At 39.9% G+C, this 16,676-nt stretch overlaps 1 protein-coding gene and 1 long non-coding RNA gene across 17 annotated transcripts in view; both read left to right on the forward strand.

Moving 5' to 3' along the window:
* LOC117157590 (uncharacterized) overlaps positions 1 to 16,676 on the forward strand; it is a 208,875-nt gene that overhangs the window by 106,610 nt on the left and 85,589 nt on the right. The window contains exon 1 of one of the 16 annotated variants that reach the window (XM_033335745.2): positions 9,788 to 11,083. The exons of 13 other annotated variants lie outside the window; for them this stretch is intronic. In XM_033335745.2, the coding sequence (XP_033191636.1) occupies positions 10,921 to 11,083 (163 nt within the window). In that variant the 5' untranslated portion in view covers positions 9,788 to 10,920. Of the gene's footprint in view, positions 1 to 9,787; positions 11,084 to 16,676 lie in introns of those variants that run through there. 2 more of the 16 variants (XM_033335748.2, XM_033335754.2) reach the window with 2 other exon arrangements.
* LOC117157606 (uncharacterized) lies at positions 3,774 to 5,073 on the forward strand. The gene is made up of 2 exons (XR_004464303.2): positions 3,774 to 4,198; positions 4,662 to 5,073. It is a non-coding gene; the product is annotated as an uncharacterized LOC117157606 (long non-coding RNA).

Here is a 16,676-nt window from a genome sequence, read left to right on the forward strand (position 1 = left end):
GAGAATTGTTGATCGGTGATAGTGACGGGAAGGCGCTTCGACTTTCAGTTATGTAAAACGTTTCACCGGAGTGCCGTCTAAACGCGGTAACAGACAGTTTCGAGATCGCATGCTCGATGCGTGACGGGTTAGAGATCTATCGAATTATCTGTAGTTGAATAATCGTACGTTCCTAACTAGGTTCCTTCTGTTCTACGTTTTTTCCTGTTCATTGTACTATTCTGCAGGTTTATATTTATTAATTTCTTGTTAAATGCGATAATGATGTACGAATATGAATAGAAAATATTGAATACGAATATATATAACTGAAAATGATACATCGAGATGCTTTCTTATCGAATAAAATATTATTGATACGAAATAACCGACTGTTATCCGTTCTTTTAATTTGATCGAATCTCTCTATTCGATTTATATATATTAAATTTATTTATTTATATATAATTTCGAGGATTAACTAACTCTATAATAATTAACTATTGTAGTATATTAATTCTATGTTAATTCTGTAATAACTAAATAAGTAAATAACTAAAGTAATTGTCCGTGTTGCACGTGGATATTTATTAAAAGAACGGTTTTTGATCGTCGGAGAGCCGTTGGTGCAGCGTTTAAAAATTCACCGGGTTTTACTGGACCAACAATAGGAAGAGATTAATCTTAACCAAGAGTTAAAGCGTTCTAGCTAAAGCTCTTTTGAACCGAGTAAAATGCGGGGAAATTCTATTTGTCGGCTGGTTGATATAAAAATTGACTACCGTTATAGAATCACAAAAATGAAAAAAAATACGCGATCAAAGGATAATTCCGCAATCCTCGATGCACGGGTAAGCGCATTAGTCACTCTAGTTCAAAGGAATCGACGTTGCAATCGTATTGGTCCATTTGAATTAATGAATCGCTTCTATTCGAATTAATCGCAAGAACCGTTCCGTTGTAACTGGTCTTGTATCGAAACGATGTTAATTCTTCGCCTATCAAAGCAACTATTGTATATGACGATTGCAGTTACAAATGACAGCTGCTCATTAATCAGAATGACTGCTCTATTCATACGATCACTATCTAAGATCGTGATGCGACGTTCTACGTACAGACTCGAGTACAATTGCCTACGCAATTCGAGAATCGATTCACCCAAATGCTACCTGCGCCGGCACCCGAAGTCTCGTGTCACTATCGCGACAACGCGACGCCACCATAGACGTCGTGCAGTTCGGTTTTAATAGGCTGTTGCACAAGAGGCTGACTCGCGAAAAAAGCCGAGGATTACGCAAACGACAGACCGGGATCGACAATTTTCGTCCTTCGATGCGAACGAGTGCTGCTTTGAAAGGTGAAATTCAACCGCGCGAAGCCCCGCGTCGGGAAACGTTCCCTACGTTTCATGCATTTGTAACTGGCACGCGCGGAATAATTAACGGCGTCCATGCGCCACGCAACGATCCGCCCGGACAAATTGGGGCTGATTGCACTTTCACGTGAATCAACGAGTTTTACGCGTCTGCGGTCGTTGGTCGAATTTGTAGCGAGATACAGGGAGAGAAAGGATCGTTGGATATATTTATAGTTACATGAACGTCAATCGTATCGTCTCCATTGTTCGAAACACGCTGAGTCCATTTTTATTGATTTTCCAGTTTTAATATTACTTGGCAACTGGAAGGGAATATTTTAATATCCTTATAAGGAGATGGCAAGAACTGCGACATCTCGAACGAGTTGGCTGTGTGTGCATTCGATGCTTTCGGTTTATGATAAAACAATCCCAAGAGGATTTGAGTGCACGGCCTTTTGTATTCGAGAAACTAATAAGTTTCTTTTATATCTTATTTTGTAAATTCTTTTATAATATTAATGTTCTGTTGCTGCTAATATTAAATTTTTACAATTTTTTTTTTTTTTTTTTTTTTTTTTGGTAAATCTCAGATTATTTTTATTTATCATAGTACTCCTGCATATTATACATACCAAGAACATAATTTCTCGATTAGTTTCTCGAAAACAAAGGGCCATGCACGCACATCTTTTTGCGACTGGTTTACCATCGATCTGAAACATCGAATTCACATACAGCCAACTCGTTCGAGATTTCGCAGTTGTTGCCATCTTCTTGTTAGTTGGGCAGAAGATCTTTTAGATGAATCGAAAGACACAAAGTTTTTAGAAACAGCTGACGAATCTACGAAGTTTCGTAACAAACCAATAGCATATAGTTATGGCAATATTTTTAGCATCAAGGTATACCATTTAGAAGCTTTATGAAGAAATTAGGAACTCATTCAATCTCGTAATCACGGAATTCTTAACTCTCGTAACTTTCCATTTTACGTTGCCGTTACTAAAAGCATATCTACGGGAACTTACCACGTGAAATGAAATTGTTATGGCGAACAACCTAAGTACGAAAGCCTTTCTGGAACAACGAAGGCCAACTAAACCGTTCTCTTTCAAGATATTCGTCTCGATTCGCATTCTTGCGAATCTTAGGGCGGGGGCCATTTGCACGCGATCGTCTCGCAACAACAACAGAACGAAAACAGTCGCGGATTAGAATTTTAAATGGCGTAATATCGGCGATCCGTGAAAACGGCGATTAAGGATGCGGGGAAGTTGGTAGGCAGCCTCCGGGTTGAAACTTCCTAATGGCTCTTTTACGAACTTGCCGATAGATCTCGCGAAGTTCACACTTAAAACGGCCCCAGTGGCGTCCTCCTATTTTTCGTCGGCTTCCCCGGTAATTACCTTGATGGCCTTTTGTCACGGTTCCAGAGAATTTCCACAGGACCATTAGCATCTCTCACGAGACGAATTTCACGAGATAAATAAAAGTAGACGAAGTATGCCGGTCATCGATCAGTGAAAACGATTTGTTTTAGTTAGTCGATCTCTTCGCGTTATTCATACGCTCCTTTTTTCGTTTTCATCTAAACAGACGTAGAAACTAGATAATGTATTCCATCTTCGTGACTTAAACGTATTAAGTTACGGGTATCCACTGTCTTTTACTCACGGAGAATTTTAAATTGTCCAATAATCTCGGAGTTTCTAAATCTGTTTCCAATAATATGTCTACTTATTATGTCTTTTCCCGTGATGTTCAGATGTGTTAAGTAGACCGTAAACGTTTATGTATTCGTGGGAAATTGAAAAGTGTAAAAATATACGGATATAGTAAAAGTTAGTTATAATATCTACTTCGTAGAACGAGTATATCTAAAGTTAATTTTTTTTTACTTCACATTAATAAGAATATGATGTTGCCTAGACATTTGCAGTCTAGCGATAGATGTAGTTGGACGACGAGCATGTTAAGAGATTTTTGCAAGTAGAAATCGGTTCCAAGAATAGGATATTAGGATGCATAGTAACAAGCTGCCAATTGACTATACAATGACACGCAGCAAGAATGTATTCTGCTTGTGAAATCTTTAAGTGTACATACATTATGATTGGAATAGAAAGAGTGAGGTATGAGTCATTAAACAGTTGTTCGAGAGTTATGATATAATCACGAACTACTCAGAATTATTGAAAGGCGTCGTAGCAATAAGGAAATAACGTATGTTTATCTACTTATGAGAGTGCACGATTATTGTTGCCTAATCCAGTGACTCTATATAGCGTATTTGCGAAGAAAGAATTTTTTCTTGGTGAAACCGGTTCCAATCGACAAGAATTAATCAGAAATCGATAATAATCCGATGCTGAGAGGTCGAGGATAAAAGGAACGCCGACTGAACGTTTTCTCGACCGCGTGGATAGTCGGCCACAAAGGCCGGATGCCATCGGCGGTGCACGCAGGTGGGCACAGTTCTAATGCCAGAGACGCTTTGCATTGCACGTGGCATTGCAAGGCCAACCGGCCACAAGAAATCGTCGTCAGGAATATGGGGGCCTGGCGACCAGTTCGAGGCGTAGAAAACGCCGCCGCGATGCGAACAGATATGTTTCGTTTCGAGAAAAATCGGTTGCGTAATCACGCGATATCATCGCAAAATCATCGGCTACCTCCATCAACCAACCAGTTTCCATACGAGCAGTATGTAGCCGTGTTCAGTCGAGACAGATTACTGTAACGGAGCGAAACGGAGACGTTCAGTTCGCAACGATGCCACATAAAATCGTCTGATGTAAGTGGCATGATTTCACACCGGAGCACTTCACCAAAGATTATATTTCTGATAATTGAAGAGTAAGTGAGAATAACGATTAAGTAGAGTGTCGTAAAAAGTAAAATTTTTAGTATTTGGGGTTTCGTGAACTTCTTCTCGTTGTACAAAATTCAAGCTTTAATATGTTCCTTTCTTACAATATGAATGCCGCTTCATCGATATTTAAATTTTAAGAGGTACGAGATTTAATGTTCTGCGATTATTGTTTTTATCTTAAGAGAAAGTTATAATATGCACGGTCTTGATTAGTTCAGTTGTTTGAGGATCGTAGAATTTGCATTGGCAGGTTGTGATTTATGCTTTCTAGAATGAGAATTTATAATCGTTTTAAGAATATTAACTGATCATAAACTTTCCATGACTGTTCATAAATGCTCCATTATTGGAAAGATATGACATTGATCGGTTTTTTATTACATTACAGTCTAATAGCTTTCCCTACTTCTAATATACGATATAATAAAATCTCAATTTTTATTTCAGAAGGATTACGACTGTTTTCCCTCGGAATACTTTAATTGTTTTTCTTTCGCACGAGAAACCCGAGTTGTAGCGCGACATGTGATAAAGGTTTTATTGTATGCGGGAAATGTAGTTCATAGATTAAATAGTGACCCAGATGTAATTGAACTTAATCCGGAGATACCAAGATATGAGGAAACATGATATTAAATGGTAACTGAGATTTATTGGTGAAGAGAGAATTATTGAAAATCAGAAGAAGAAAAAAGAAAAAAAAAGGAACATTTAATACTGGAACTAAAACCTTTTGAAATGAGTGTCATATTTTTTGTGTTTGTAATTACTAGAAACATGCAGGTACTTTTAACGAAGTAAAATATTGACTGTTATTGAAAAATAAGCTAAAGTAAAAGAAAGTGTGTCGTTCGAATAATTATAAGCGATTTTTTGAAACCTGTAAAATTGCAGTTTCGATTTGAGATGGATTGTCACCGTTGTCCTGTTGAAACCTTCAAATATCATCAAATATCATTGTTTCTAATATCATTGTATCAGTGGGTGGTATCCGCGTTCGTTATTTCTTTTCCGTCTCATCTGGTAGAAAGTCTGATAAAAAACGTGTCGTCTGTTCCGTGCTCGATTTCCTCCGTGTGTTTTCCTTCCTTGCTTTCCAGGACGCTCTCGGCAAACCATTCGGCAAAGATTTCTACGTCACCGGAAAATCGCCCGCAGGTTTTGCCGGCTGAATGAAAAACGAGGTCAGCTTCTCGAAGCATTGCCTTTTCAATCCTCAAAGAGTTCGTTGCCGAGTTTCTTAGCTTCTCGCCCCTGTATGGATGCTCGCGAGCGCGACTGCATTTTCCCCGAGTTCTTCCATTCCAGGCGATACCACTTTTTTTTCACGTTCCCCGTCATGACTTTCATGGTCATTAACATCGAAGAAGGAGAGACTCGTTGCTAAAGTTTCTGGAGAAGACCCGTCTGTTTGTTTCATCGTGTGTGCAAGCTCCTAGCCGATTGTTTTTCATCTCTGATTTTGATCTAAATCATGACGAAGCACAAAATCACGACTCGAGTTGGAAAGACATAATTGTCCTTAATGCAACGACTAGGCGGCGGTATAATTTTTTAGTATATCATCAAATTTGTTTTCTTCATCTGTGTACAAAATAACTGGACATTTTGTTCTTCTTTATAGTGAAATGTAATGAAAAATACAAATGTGATTTTTTTATGGTACATCATTTAGAGTCATACGATAGTTGGATGAAATAGCATTAAATTATTGAAATTTACCAGTCGCTTTTTCCAATCCACTATTAATAATGGCAAAAAATATAATCATGTAGACATTATAATAATAGTACTACTCATATGCTTTTTCTTCAAGCTTCTTGTCGAAGTTTTGCTCGAGCTAGAATTAAACATAACTAACTGCATAACGCTAAATAACCATGTACCAAAATAAAAAGTATAATTATAGAAGAAAGACAGAAAAAATTAACAGCACCAAGAATCATTACTCCTATCATTATTCTTAAAAGTGTTACAATATACCATACCCTATACCACACGATCGTAAAGTTAATTACCGCGTTCGCAACGCGTGACGTTTGCCTTGCGTGACGCATGATCCTCACGAAAACACATCTTCGACGCAGCATCGCGGACCACTATGGAACCAGACTCGGAGCCGTGAACCAGATTCTCCGAGTCAGTTATTTACAGTTGGTCCCTAGTTCATGGATGATTTCAGATTTCCACGCATCGACGCTCACGCCTCGCGATAATTCGTCGAAGAAACCCTCGTCATGGCGATTCCGTTTGGCGGAGATTATCACTCGGTGATCTTCTCAGCGGGGAAAATAATTAGCCCGGAAATTGCTTGGCAAATTTCTCGGGGTTAGAAGATATATAATAGAATAATCGATGTTCGTGAAACCACCGTGCCGGACGTTCACCATGATTCTCGGCTTATAAATTGCATTTCTACCCTACCAACGGGGTGAAGGAGGGGAAAAGGCCATTCTACAGGGGGGGAAAAAATGTGTTGCCGCTTCCGTTCTCGTTTGCGGGCTCATCGATGAGCCGAGAGCAATTGGACTTGGTTATGGGCGATTCGCGCATTACGGATGATTTACGGTATTCACGGACCGATGCGTTGCTTGTGTGGGACGAAATTATCGAGAGATAACTAGTTGGATGTTACAGTGCGATCCTAGGACCCGTCCATTGTGACGGGACGCGGAGGCTATGCTTTATGAAAACGCGCTTAATTGCCTGTTAATCGCGATACTGCACGATGGAAATGTCAGTGATCGTGAGTAATTATAGAGCAGGGTTTAGTTTATTTTTCGCTTATTTTGTTGGAGTGCATTGGGTCAAGAAGGTTAGCAGAAGATGGAGATTTAGCGTGACAGGGAAGAGGCGTTGTTGAGGCGGCATGGAAGAATGAATAAACATTGTAAACGTTATAGGACTCGTTGCACATAGTAGTTAGCACGGCTTTCGATGGAAGCTTTCTCCTCGTTTGCATTGAACTGGGGTTTATATTGAAAGAATCTCTTTGGGTTGTCAATAGTTATCAGCGAGGTGTTAACGAATATTGTTATTGAAACGACAATGTATCGATTCGGTAACCAGGCCATTTCTTTATGCAGGTATTTTTATAGCTACGGGACTAATAATTGAAACAGTTGTATCAAATTCAGTTAGACTTCCTCACACGTGTCAATATGGTATCGTTTATTTGTGACGGAAACGGCACGTCGAGAAACGGAGAATCTTCAAGTAAAAAAATTATTACGTGCGGAAGGTATAAACGCTAGAAAGTTCCTTCTTTCATTTTTTATTAAGTAAGGAATCCACTGTCATCGTTAAAGACTTCGATCCCATCTGACCTATCCTCTCAACGTTAATTTATACCTGAGAAGCTCGTAAGTCGCTTCTTCGGAACGTAGCGATTACCAAACCAAATTAACGATCGCTACGGCGTCGATTTCTCGTTGCAAATTATCCGTGCACCACAGATATGCACCATAGATATTCTATCTATTCCTATTAAACAGTCTTGCATTCAGCGAAGTCTCTTAAATCGAGCGTTACACTTTTCCCCAACAGTTTACAAGCTTCTTTACGACTTTCGATCAACGTGGTGTTTAACCAAGCGAAGAGATACAGCGGGTTCAAAGGATTCACCGAGAGTGAACCAACCATTTACTTCTAGAAAATCGACGATGCTTTCAGTATCGCGAATGAATAGGTAACTTCTGAAGCAGAAGAAAAACAACCACATTTTTAACATTGGAACTATCGGAGTGGACGAAATGACCACCAGTTCGTGATCTTTCATAGAAATTTTATAAATTTACAATGTGTAATAAAATGATACTGGTGTAGCACTGGCGAACATAGCAGAATGCTGTTTCCCTCAAGAAACTCTTTACACGTAACATATGCGATGAAAAATTGGGAAATTCAGTCTGAAAGTTTGTATAAATCTTAATCGCCAGGAAGAAAGCTATCGAAATAGGCAAAAGGTCCAATTTGCAACTTTTCATGAAAATCGTAGATTTGCAATAGTGTATTTTTAAAAATCTGAACGATCCTTGTATAATTTTTTTATTGCATTACGCGTTTTATTCCAAATAATTTTCATGTTTATTTCTCCAATATAAGTTTCATACTCGTCGTTAGTTCTAGCGTTAAGACTGTCATTTGCAACGAAAAGGAAAACGTTAGCCGATGCCTGATCGTCTTCCTTTTGTTCCGTGTTCAGGACACGAAAATGTCTTGGAAGCCAAACGTCTCGTTATTCTTATCTCGGAAATGACAAACGTGGCGTAATCAAGAAACGCCAGAATGCTTGAGAAACGTCGCAGCAATTTGAATATCGTGGCGAGGCTCGTCCACGTCATCTCTTTTTATCTAGTCGCGAGGTTAGCCGTGAATAATGAGCCCCGTGATCGACGTGGATCGATGGAATATTCATTGACGCGCCGCGTTTCGTCTATTTTTAATGCGAGAATGCCACGTCGACGTATTTCAATGTTACTTGCGCCGCGAACATGGCTGACCAGTAACGGAAGCAATTCTACTGATCCCAGTAAGTGACGTAGCGAAAGTAAGACGTTTAATTTTTTTGCTAGGAATTTCTGATCGCCAGATTGCTGACTTTTCCGCACTTGTATGAAAACTTAGAGGTATAAAAATGCACAGAATGTATGTAACAAACAAAAGCGTATAAAATATCCGAAGTAGAATACTTGTTAGAATTTTTGATAGATAAAACGCAGCCTCATTTGAGCTCTGTTTCTTTACTTGTGTCTATAGAAACTTCAGATTGATCTTAATCTTCGCAAATACAAGTATGACATGATTTATTCCCAACAGAAATATTACGACTGATTATTAGATAAAGAAACTGCTATATCCAAGCGATTAGAAATTCAGACAACGTGTTAATTCGTCTTCTCGAAGAACAAGTTAATTTATTACCGACTGTTATCGCTCATTATTGATTTATAATTTCTCTCTATGCGTGTGATAAATACGAGATATCTAGTCAAGAATGATGAAATACGAATCGCCAAGTATCTTGCCTCGTTATCTATCCATAATATGTCGAGCGTCTGAAACTATAAACCGTTAAGTGGCATTCGGAACACTTGAAATGCAACAAAATAATCGATAACAGCAGAAACGAGGTAACGAAGACAGCGTTGGCAAAAAACGAACGACCATGTTTACTGGATCGGAACTCGAACCTAGGGCACTTGGCACTCACCGAGCAATTTCTTCTTCCAGAATTTCTAACTCTAATTCCACCGCTAAACTGGCTGTCTACCAGCGTAACTAAAAGTTACTTAGGACAAAGAACGACGCAGAAAGCGTAATATTGTTTCTCCTAATACTGTCTTTCAACAATGGCGCCTGGTGGATAACAACGTGTAAACAGAAGTAATCTATTTAAAGAAACCAAGTAGTTATACAACCACGGCTCGTAATTGTTCGTACATACATCGTATGTGCTGTTCGAGCGTGGTGTACGAGAAAATGGAAACATCGATTCCCACTCCTTTGAAACAGACAGTCGGCACGCTGTCCAAGGTGCACGCAGAGCTCACAACTGTCCGTCGTCGAATCAGACCGACACAGAGAGGTGGGAGAGACTCGTAGAAGGAGCAAGAAAGACTTGCGACGAGTAAGGAGGGACCTGTGGCTTCTCGAGCAAGTCAGTCACACGGTCGAGCATGTTCCACAGGGACGTCTTGTTACCGCGATCGTGATTCCATTTGAAAATCGACACTCTCTCGCCTACGATTCTCGATCGATACCACAAAACTCTTCTGCCGTTCGTTTAAACCTTTGTGATCGAATACAAAGTGGTACCGTATGATACGGTACACAAGTGCATATATCTATATATAGTTACATATAAAAGTGGAAACGATTCTTACGTGTATCACTGGTATCGGGAAATTTGAAATCGTTTCACGAATCGCAATCACGTGGTTACCTACTGTTTTTAGTGTATATACGTGAACACGTGTATTACGTGGCTCGAAGGAACACAGCAAAGTGGTTGGTTGCGACGAGTCGCGGCGCTCGTCGATGTTTTCCCGGGTGAAAAGTGCGAAGTTTCTAAATCGATCTAGGAGAAAGGTACTTTCTAATCGTGACGAGGATGGTGTCGGTTTTCCGAGGGGACACAGGCCGTGGACAGCCGGATCGATAGCGTGCGTCGAGCCTCGTATGCAGCACCGCGAACCTACGCCCGCACGCGACCTTTAGCGCGAGCCATCAGCCGCTAAACAGCCGATTAAATTTACATGGTGACGTAACGTGCCGTCGCTGCTGTTGGTCGTCGGCGATGGCCTATGAAGAAGCCAGTTACGGGCATCACGGCGAAAAGAGGCGGCTCTGTTACGTGACGATCGCGTTCTCGCTCGACGACTCACTGTTAACGATCGTGTGACTCTTCCTTCCCACACTTCTGCTTATTTACGTTGACTTTCCGTTTCATCTGGAAATAAATAGAATCATCAACAACGTAGAGCGTGGTCCACACGCGGTGACATTAAAGTATCGATCGTTTGATCGGAGGAGATCGGGTCGCTTCGCTTCGTCGAAGCGCACTAAGCATCTCGAAGCGCGCGAAATTTAATCCATCGACACGGAATATTCGAGGAATTGGTGTTGTTATTTCTTTTTAAATAATTCGTACGAGGATCAACGAATATTAGCGACGACATGTCAGTGTTAATGAAACGTCGATGATATGGGAGCTGACGACATGAACAGAGAGATTCCGAGCAGTACCCTTGCGACTCTCAGGGGGATCCTAGTGAGTTCGTTGTCAAGGGAGAACCTGGGACCGCATGATCTGCCTGTGCAGGAAAATGGAAGGCATCGACCGTACAGGAAGGTGCACTTTCGTGAAGGTACATTTAGAAGTTGCTTCCTGCGAAGCGGTAACCGATGATCATTTAAATATAAACGGAGGAAGCGGCGCGCCCATCGCTCTGTCAGAGACCCAGCAACGTTATTGCTCGATTATCGAACGCTTCCAAAGGGGATTATTGGACGACTTGTTCGAGATTAGTGGCATTCGAGATAGGAATTGTGGATATTCTGGGACCTTGGACGATCTGTATTTGGTCTAATTTAATGCAGAACGTTGGCGTGTTTTACATTAATTTAAAATAATTTACATTGGTATCGATTTGCTAGAATTTCCTCTATCTACTGGTATAGATAAAGTTCGTCGATATCGAGTTGCTTCATTAGGTTGGATAAATTAAAATAATGGGATAGTAGTAACATCGAAGGAAAGTTTAAAACGATTCTGCAACGTTTTAATCGTTTGGTAGTAAAAATGAAGAGTCGAATGCTCGATAAAGTTTTATACGTTTCTATATCGCCTAATTTGCCATAGCGATTTCTACAATCTTGTTGAAGCGTGTCTGGGTGTCGAGTTGCACGAGTCGCAAATACGTGTACATTAACCCATAGCGTCATCGAGCCTTCGACTTCTGAGATTGGTCATCGTTGAATTCGTTATTCCATTCACGCTGTCGTTGTCGTCCTTATGAATCGAGGATGCCGATCGAACTTTCCAGCTTAAGAGACGCAAACGCGAGGCGTGGTTTATTGCGTAAATTCGACGTTCGAACGACGTGCTTCTGCTTCTTCTTTAAAAGCGGCTCGAATGAAATATTCACGAGATTCTCGTTACCGGATTGCTTTACTTTCCCGATTGGAGGCAGGACAGCAAAACGAACTCGCCCTTTTTCCCCTCCAAAAAGAGACTATTGTACACGTTAAGTCGGATTTACCTCGTTCCAACGATCTTAGCTCAGGACACGCCTACGACTGCTATTTCTTTGGCTGTCATTAATGGGATCGAATGACGTTTCTGTGATTAAATCGATTTAGATAGAACAGAACAGTATTTTAATTAATATCGAAGGCTCTCCGCTATCTTCTCGAGTTAATTACAGCAAGTTTCGTAATTTGTTCGTTCTTCTTTGCCGGTCGTTATTTTCCTTGGATGTTATTTATTTCGACGCTTCGACGAAAGACGATTCGGTTAAGTTCTGCGCGTGACGAGTCGGCTCGCTCGACTTTTCTCGTTAAACTCTAATGAAAGGCTTCCAACACGGGTAACGTTAGCCTGGCATTGTTTGCCCTTACGTAGAGACGTCGCTTCCTTTCCAGATTCGACGTAATTGCCGCACGCGGCTGCCGTCAACCGACAGAACTCATCGTCAGGCCCGTGACTAATAGATCTGCTGATGTCACACGCTAAAAAGTACGTCTCCGCGCTTGACGCCCCTGGAAACGCGTTTGATAAACGACTGCCACTCCTGTCCTCTCCATTCTCCTCTTTTTTCCCCTTCCTTGTCCTCCGCTGCTTTAATGGTCGACGATATTTTCTCGTAGACTCTATTCGTTTGGCTCATCGATACTCGAGTATCGTAAGATTTTCGCGTTGCTTTCGAATCGCGGGGACATCGGATAGCGTGATATTTCACTGTTCAGGCAACGCTTTTGTAGCCTGTTTTCGAAAGTTTTTACGCTGTTCGATTGCTTTCAGCGGATGTGGTTACATGTCCTTCTGTATCGACGAATCGTATCGAGGTTCGATTACGCGTGGGAATTGGAATCTTTCTTTTTTCTCCCATTTCCTTTTGAAAAAGTTTTATCGAGTTTACAACGCAGGCGAAAGGTTGAGGCTATGGGGTTACCTGTTTCGATTATCGTTCTTTTGGAAAGTCGAGAAAGAACGAAAGGGGAAAGCGTAAAAATATCGTTGTAAATGGCGTGTACTGACGTGAACGCCCTCGTGCGCGTGACCTTTCCCTTCTTTTCTCTCGGATTTAACGTGAAAGGTTAATTGAAATTAGCCAGCTTCCACTTCCCTTTAAAATTCCATTCTCGCGGCATTGTTGGATTTATCCTCTCAGTCATAACAATGTTTTGTCGCTATTCGGGGTCAGCGTTCCATCCGGAACGATAACAGGAAATGAAAAGTTCCAGTTGCTTTGCATTCCGCGTCATTCCCCCGCAAGGGGTGTAAAATGCATTAAGGAAAGAGGCGATGAAAGAGGGACGAATGTCGCGGGGAAATCTGATCGGTGAAGGTAGCCCGATGCAGTTGCGTAAATCCGAAGCGATGGGATTATTAATCGAACCGTGAATTGATTTATCCGGTGATTAACGATTACTATCTTGCACGATGTGTGACATAGTGAGGCGCGAAAAATAACACTTGATCGTTATCATTTTTCAATCGTCGATTGACGCTCTGCTGGGCTGTTTTTCTATGTATAAAAATATTGCCACAGATCAGCTTTTCGTGAATGAATTTATAAAAACGTGGTACTTTATTCAATCTTTCTTTTTGTTAAATGCAGCTGTTGAATTTAAAGTTTAAATACTTAACAAAACAGAATCGAAACAATCACGATATCAATTTCTTAAAATAATTATATAGAACCTTTATGATGGTTCCATCATATATGTACATTTGTAATGAATTGAAGTTTGTAAAATCATTGTCTTACTTAATCGAAAAATAATGCCACTCTCCTTTCCAATCAATGCATTTTCGTTGGTGCAGAACCTATTACTCCATAGAAAAAGAAGGATAAAAGTGGCGTATTCGTATATCAATTCTGACTGACCTCTAGCACTTAGAGCGTTTAAAGCTTTATTCGTCCGCTTCCATTAAAGAAAATATTATTTCTGTATTTTTCATCACGTACATCGTTCAACATCTTAACCTCTGAATTATGGTTACAAACATCGTTTTCCTCCATTCTGTTCCATTATTATTCAAACGATAAACGGTGGATGTACTCTAGAATAGAATTTACGGGCGCTCTGCAACAGCTGGTTTACGCAGTGGTGCATACAGTCGGACTGGTAATAAAACGCGGAGCATGCGTGCGCGTGTCGCGAGCTACTCTGTCTCGAGGAACGTTTTAATAATCGATATCGATATTTCTTTTCTGTTGCAGGTGAGTACTTTACCGTAAAACAGTGGCCATATACAAGTACCTGGGAAATTGCGGTACGTAGAGAGGAACCGAGAAGACGAGAATACCTGACTTGACTCGTAGTAGAAACTCGATCGAAGGGATAAGTGAGCCGTGATAAATGAATTCATTAGATTCACGCCGCGTCATCGCGTTTAATATTAAACACTACCCGTGAAATCGGGCTAATTGCAAAAGCTTGGCCAAGGGAAATTGGAAACGAATGCATTAACGTTTCTCCGCTCTTCCATTTTTATCGTGTCTCCTATCCTGTTGCTAATAAAATTCGAATGTCGAAAGATTCTCTGTTACGAAACAATTGTGGACAACTTGTGTAAGATCTATTTTACTTCGAATTGATATGTATGAATAATGAGTAACTTAAATCGAGTAAAGTGAATCAAATTATAGAATGAAATTTAGAACACGTGTTTGTGTTCTTACAAGGTTGTTTTCGCGTATCGTTTGTCATCTGTTTATTATTACAGGATTATATCAAACAAGCGTTTTAGTTTTGATTATAATGCATACCATGGTAGATTGTACAAATTTTGTCCATTAGTTCGTATGTTTATCAAGTTGCGATATACCATACTGAGTAGTGTTAGAATTTGTTGTTGGCCAAAGCTTCAAGACAGTTGAGTTTCAGTGTATCCAGTTACTTCTCAGGGTACAGTCATTTAGCTAACATATTATTATAACAATCTACCGATATACTTGTTTGCATGCATAATAATTTTCTTTCTTACTTGTGATATTTAAGATCTTTTTCTTATTACATTGTTAATCACGAACTATGTATATTGCATCGTTGTTCTGTAAAATAGTGTAGCCTAAAGTCTTTGATTCAATTCTTTCTGATATTTCTGCGCTATTTCTAAAATTTAATACCATAAATTCATACTGATTAAAGTATTCATATACAGAATATAAATTTGGATTTTAATACGAATAATCAGTATACTTTTTTTCCTTTATTCAAGCTACCAATTGAATTTGAATAACCTTGGCGAATCGCCTTAGAATCTATTGTCAAAATAATTGCATAATCAGAATTTATTATCACATATATCTCAATAAATTTTGGACTATTAGTTCAAATTCAACTTTTCCAAGCCGTTGATCTACAAATACGAATAATCCTTTACTATCTGTTATAATTAACTGCAACATCATAAGCCTCTATCGGGCCATAAATATATTGCCATAATTACACCTCGCTTACGTTAACGAGATCGGAGAAGCTTCGATTAGGAAAATTTTATATTCGCTACGAAGGAATGGTAAATTTACCGTACATTCTTGGACCTCCCTCCCACACTTCGAGTAATAACGTGTTCGTGCGAAATTGCCCCACGGGATGCAGGCGCATCCCACATTCTCGTTATATTTCATATGCACTTTGTCAAGCGCGCGAAGGCTCGAGATGAGACGAGAGGATCTCGCGAGCATGAAGAAGCCCTCTCCCTTGACACTTTATCCCGAGCTCCGTGTGCGGCAAAGGGGAACGGGCCGTGACGAGCAATTAATTTCGTGCTCGTCGAACATTCGACGCTGTCTCTCGCGGAATTTCCTTCTGTTCTACGCGAGCCTTGCTCGATAACTTTGTAACGGAGGCCTCATTAACAGGTAGCCTAAATCACGGCGAAGATGCTGCTGTTCTTTCTCATTACGAACCGGCCGAGAGTCTTAGAAATATGGTACAGAGTAGAAATTTTAATTGGTAGCGGAAAAATAAATAGTTACTACCCAATTAAATGAACTGTCGTCGAGTGAATCTATTTATCTGAATGTGATCTACCACATTGACTATAAAACCATGCTAAGATTTTTTATTCTTATACACGTACGAGGCATAAGATACGCTGCGATAAAATCTCCTTAGAGCAGTTAAACTTATAAACGACTTTGTTAGAATTTCATTTTCTTGTATATTGAGTTCCTGTTGTAAGACAAGATTGAAGTAGTTTTCTAGCGCGTTTTGTCTTTTTCTGTTGAATATAATCTTCTGGGGATGAGAAGGATGAATCGTTTTTTAACACGATTTACAGATACGATATAGTTTGTTTCTTATCACATTATCATACGAAAATGAAAAATTCTTTAATGATTTTATAGCTATAACGCGGAATAAATGAAGAATCGTATGTTGGGAAAATCAGTGAGCTTTCGTTATGTCAATTAAATACTTAAAGCAACCTTCAGCCGAACGCAATTTGTCATTGTACGCTTCTTTGATAAAATAACGCGCAAAAGAGCGTTATCAAAGTGCAAAGTGAAGGACAAAAAGTGAAAACTAGGAATGTAACACATGGCCACGAATTTGGCAACGTTTAATTTCCGATAAGAACAGTTCACCGACTCATCAATCGTTTGTAGTGGTGCACGTAATGCCGGCTTCATATTTTACGCGATACAATTTACGACGGTCGCTGTTGTAAATAATCGCGCTGCATTAAAATACCTTGTCGCTGAGTCAGCATTCGCGACGTTG

Source organism: Bombus vancouverensis, chromosome 6, assembly GCF_051014615.1.
Source record: "Bombus vancouverensis nearcticus chromosome 6, iyBomVanc1_principal, whole genome shotgun sequence".
Taxonomy (NCBI): domain Eukaryota; kingdom Metazoa; phylum Arthropoda; class Insecta; order Hymenoptera; family Apidae; genus Bombus; species Bombus vancouverensis.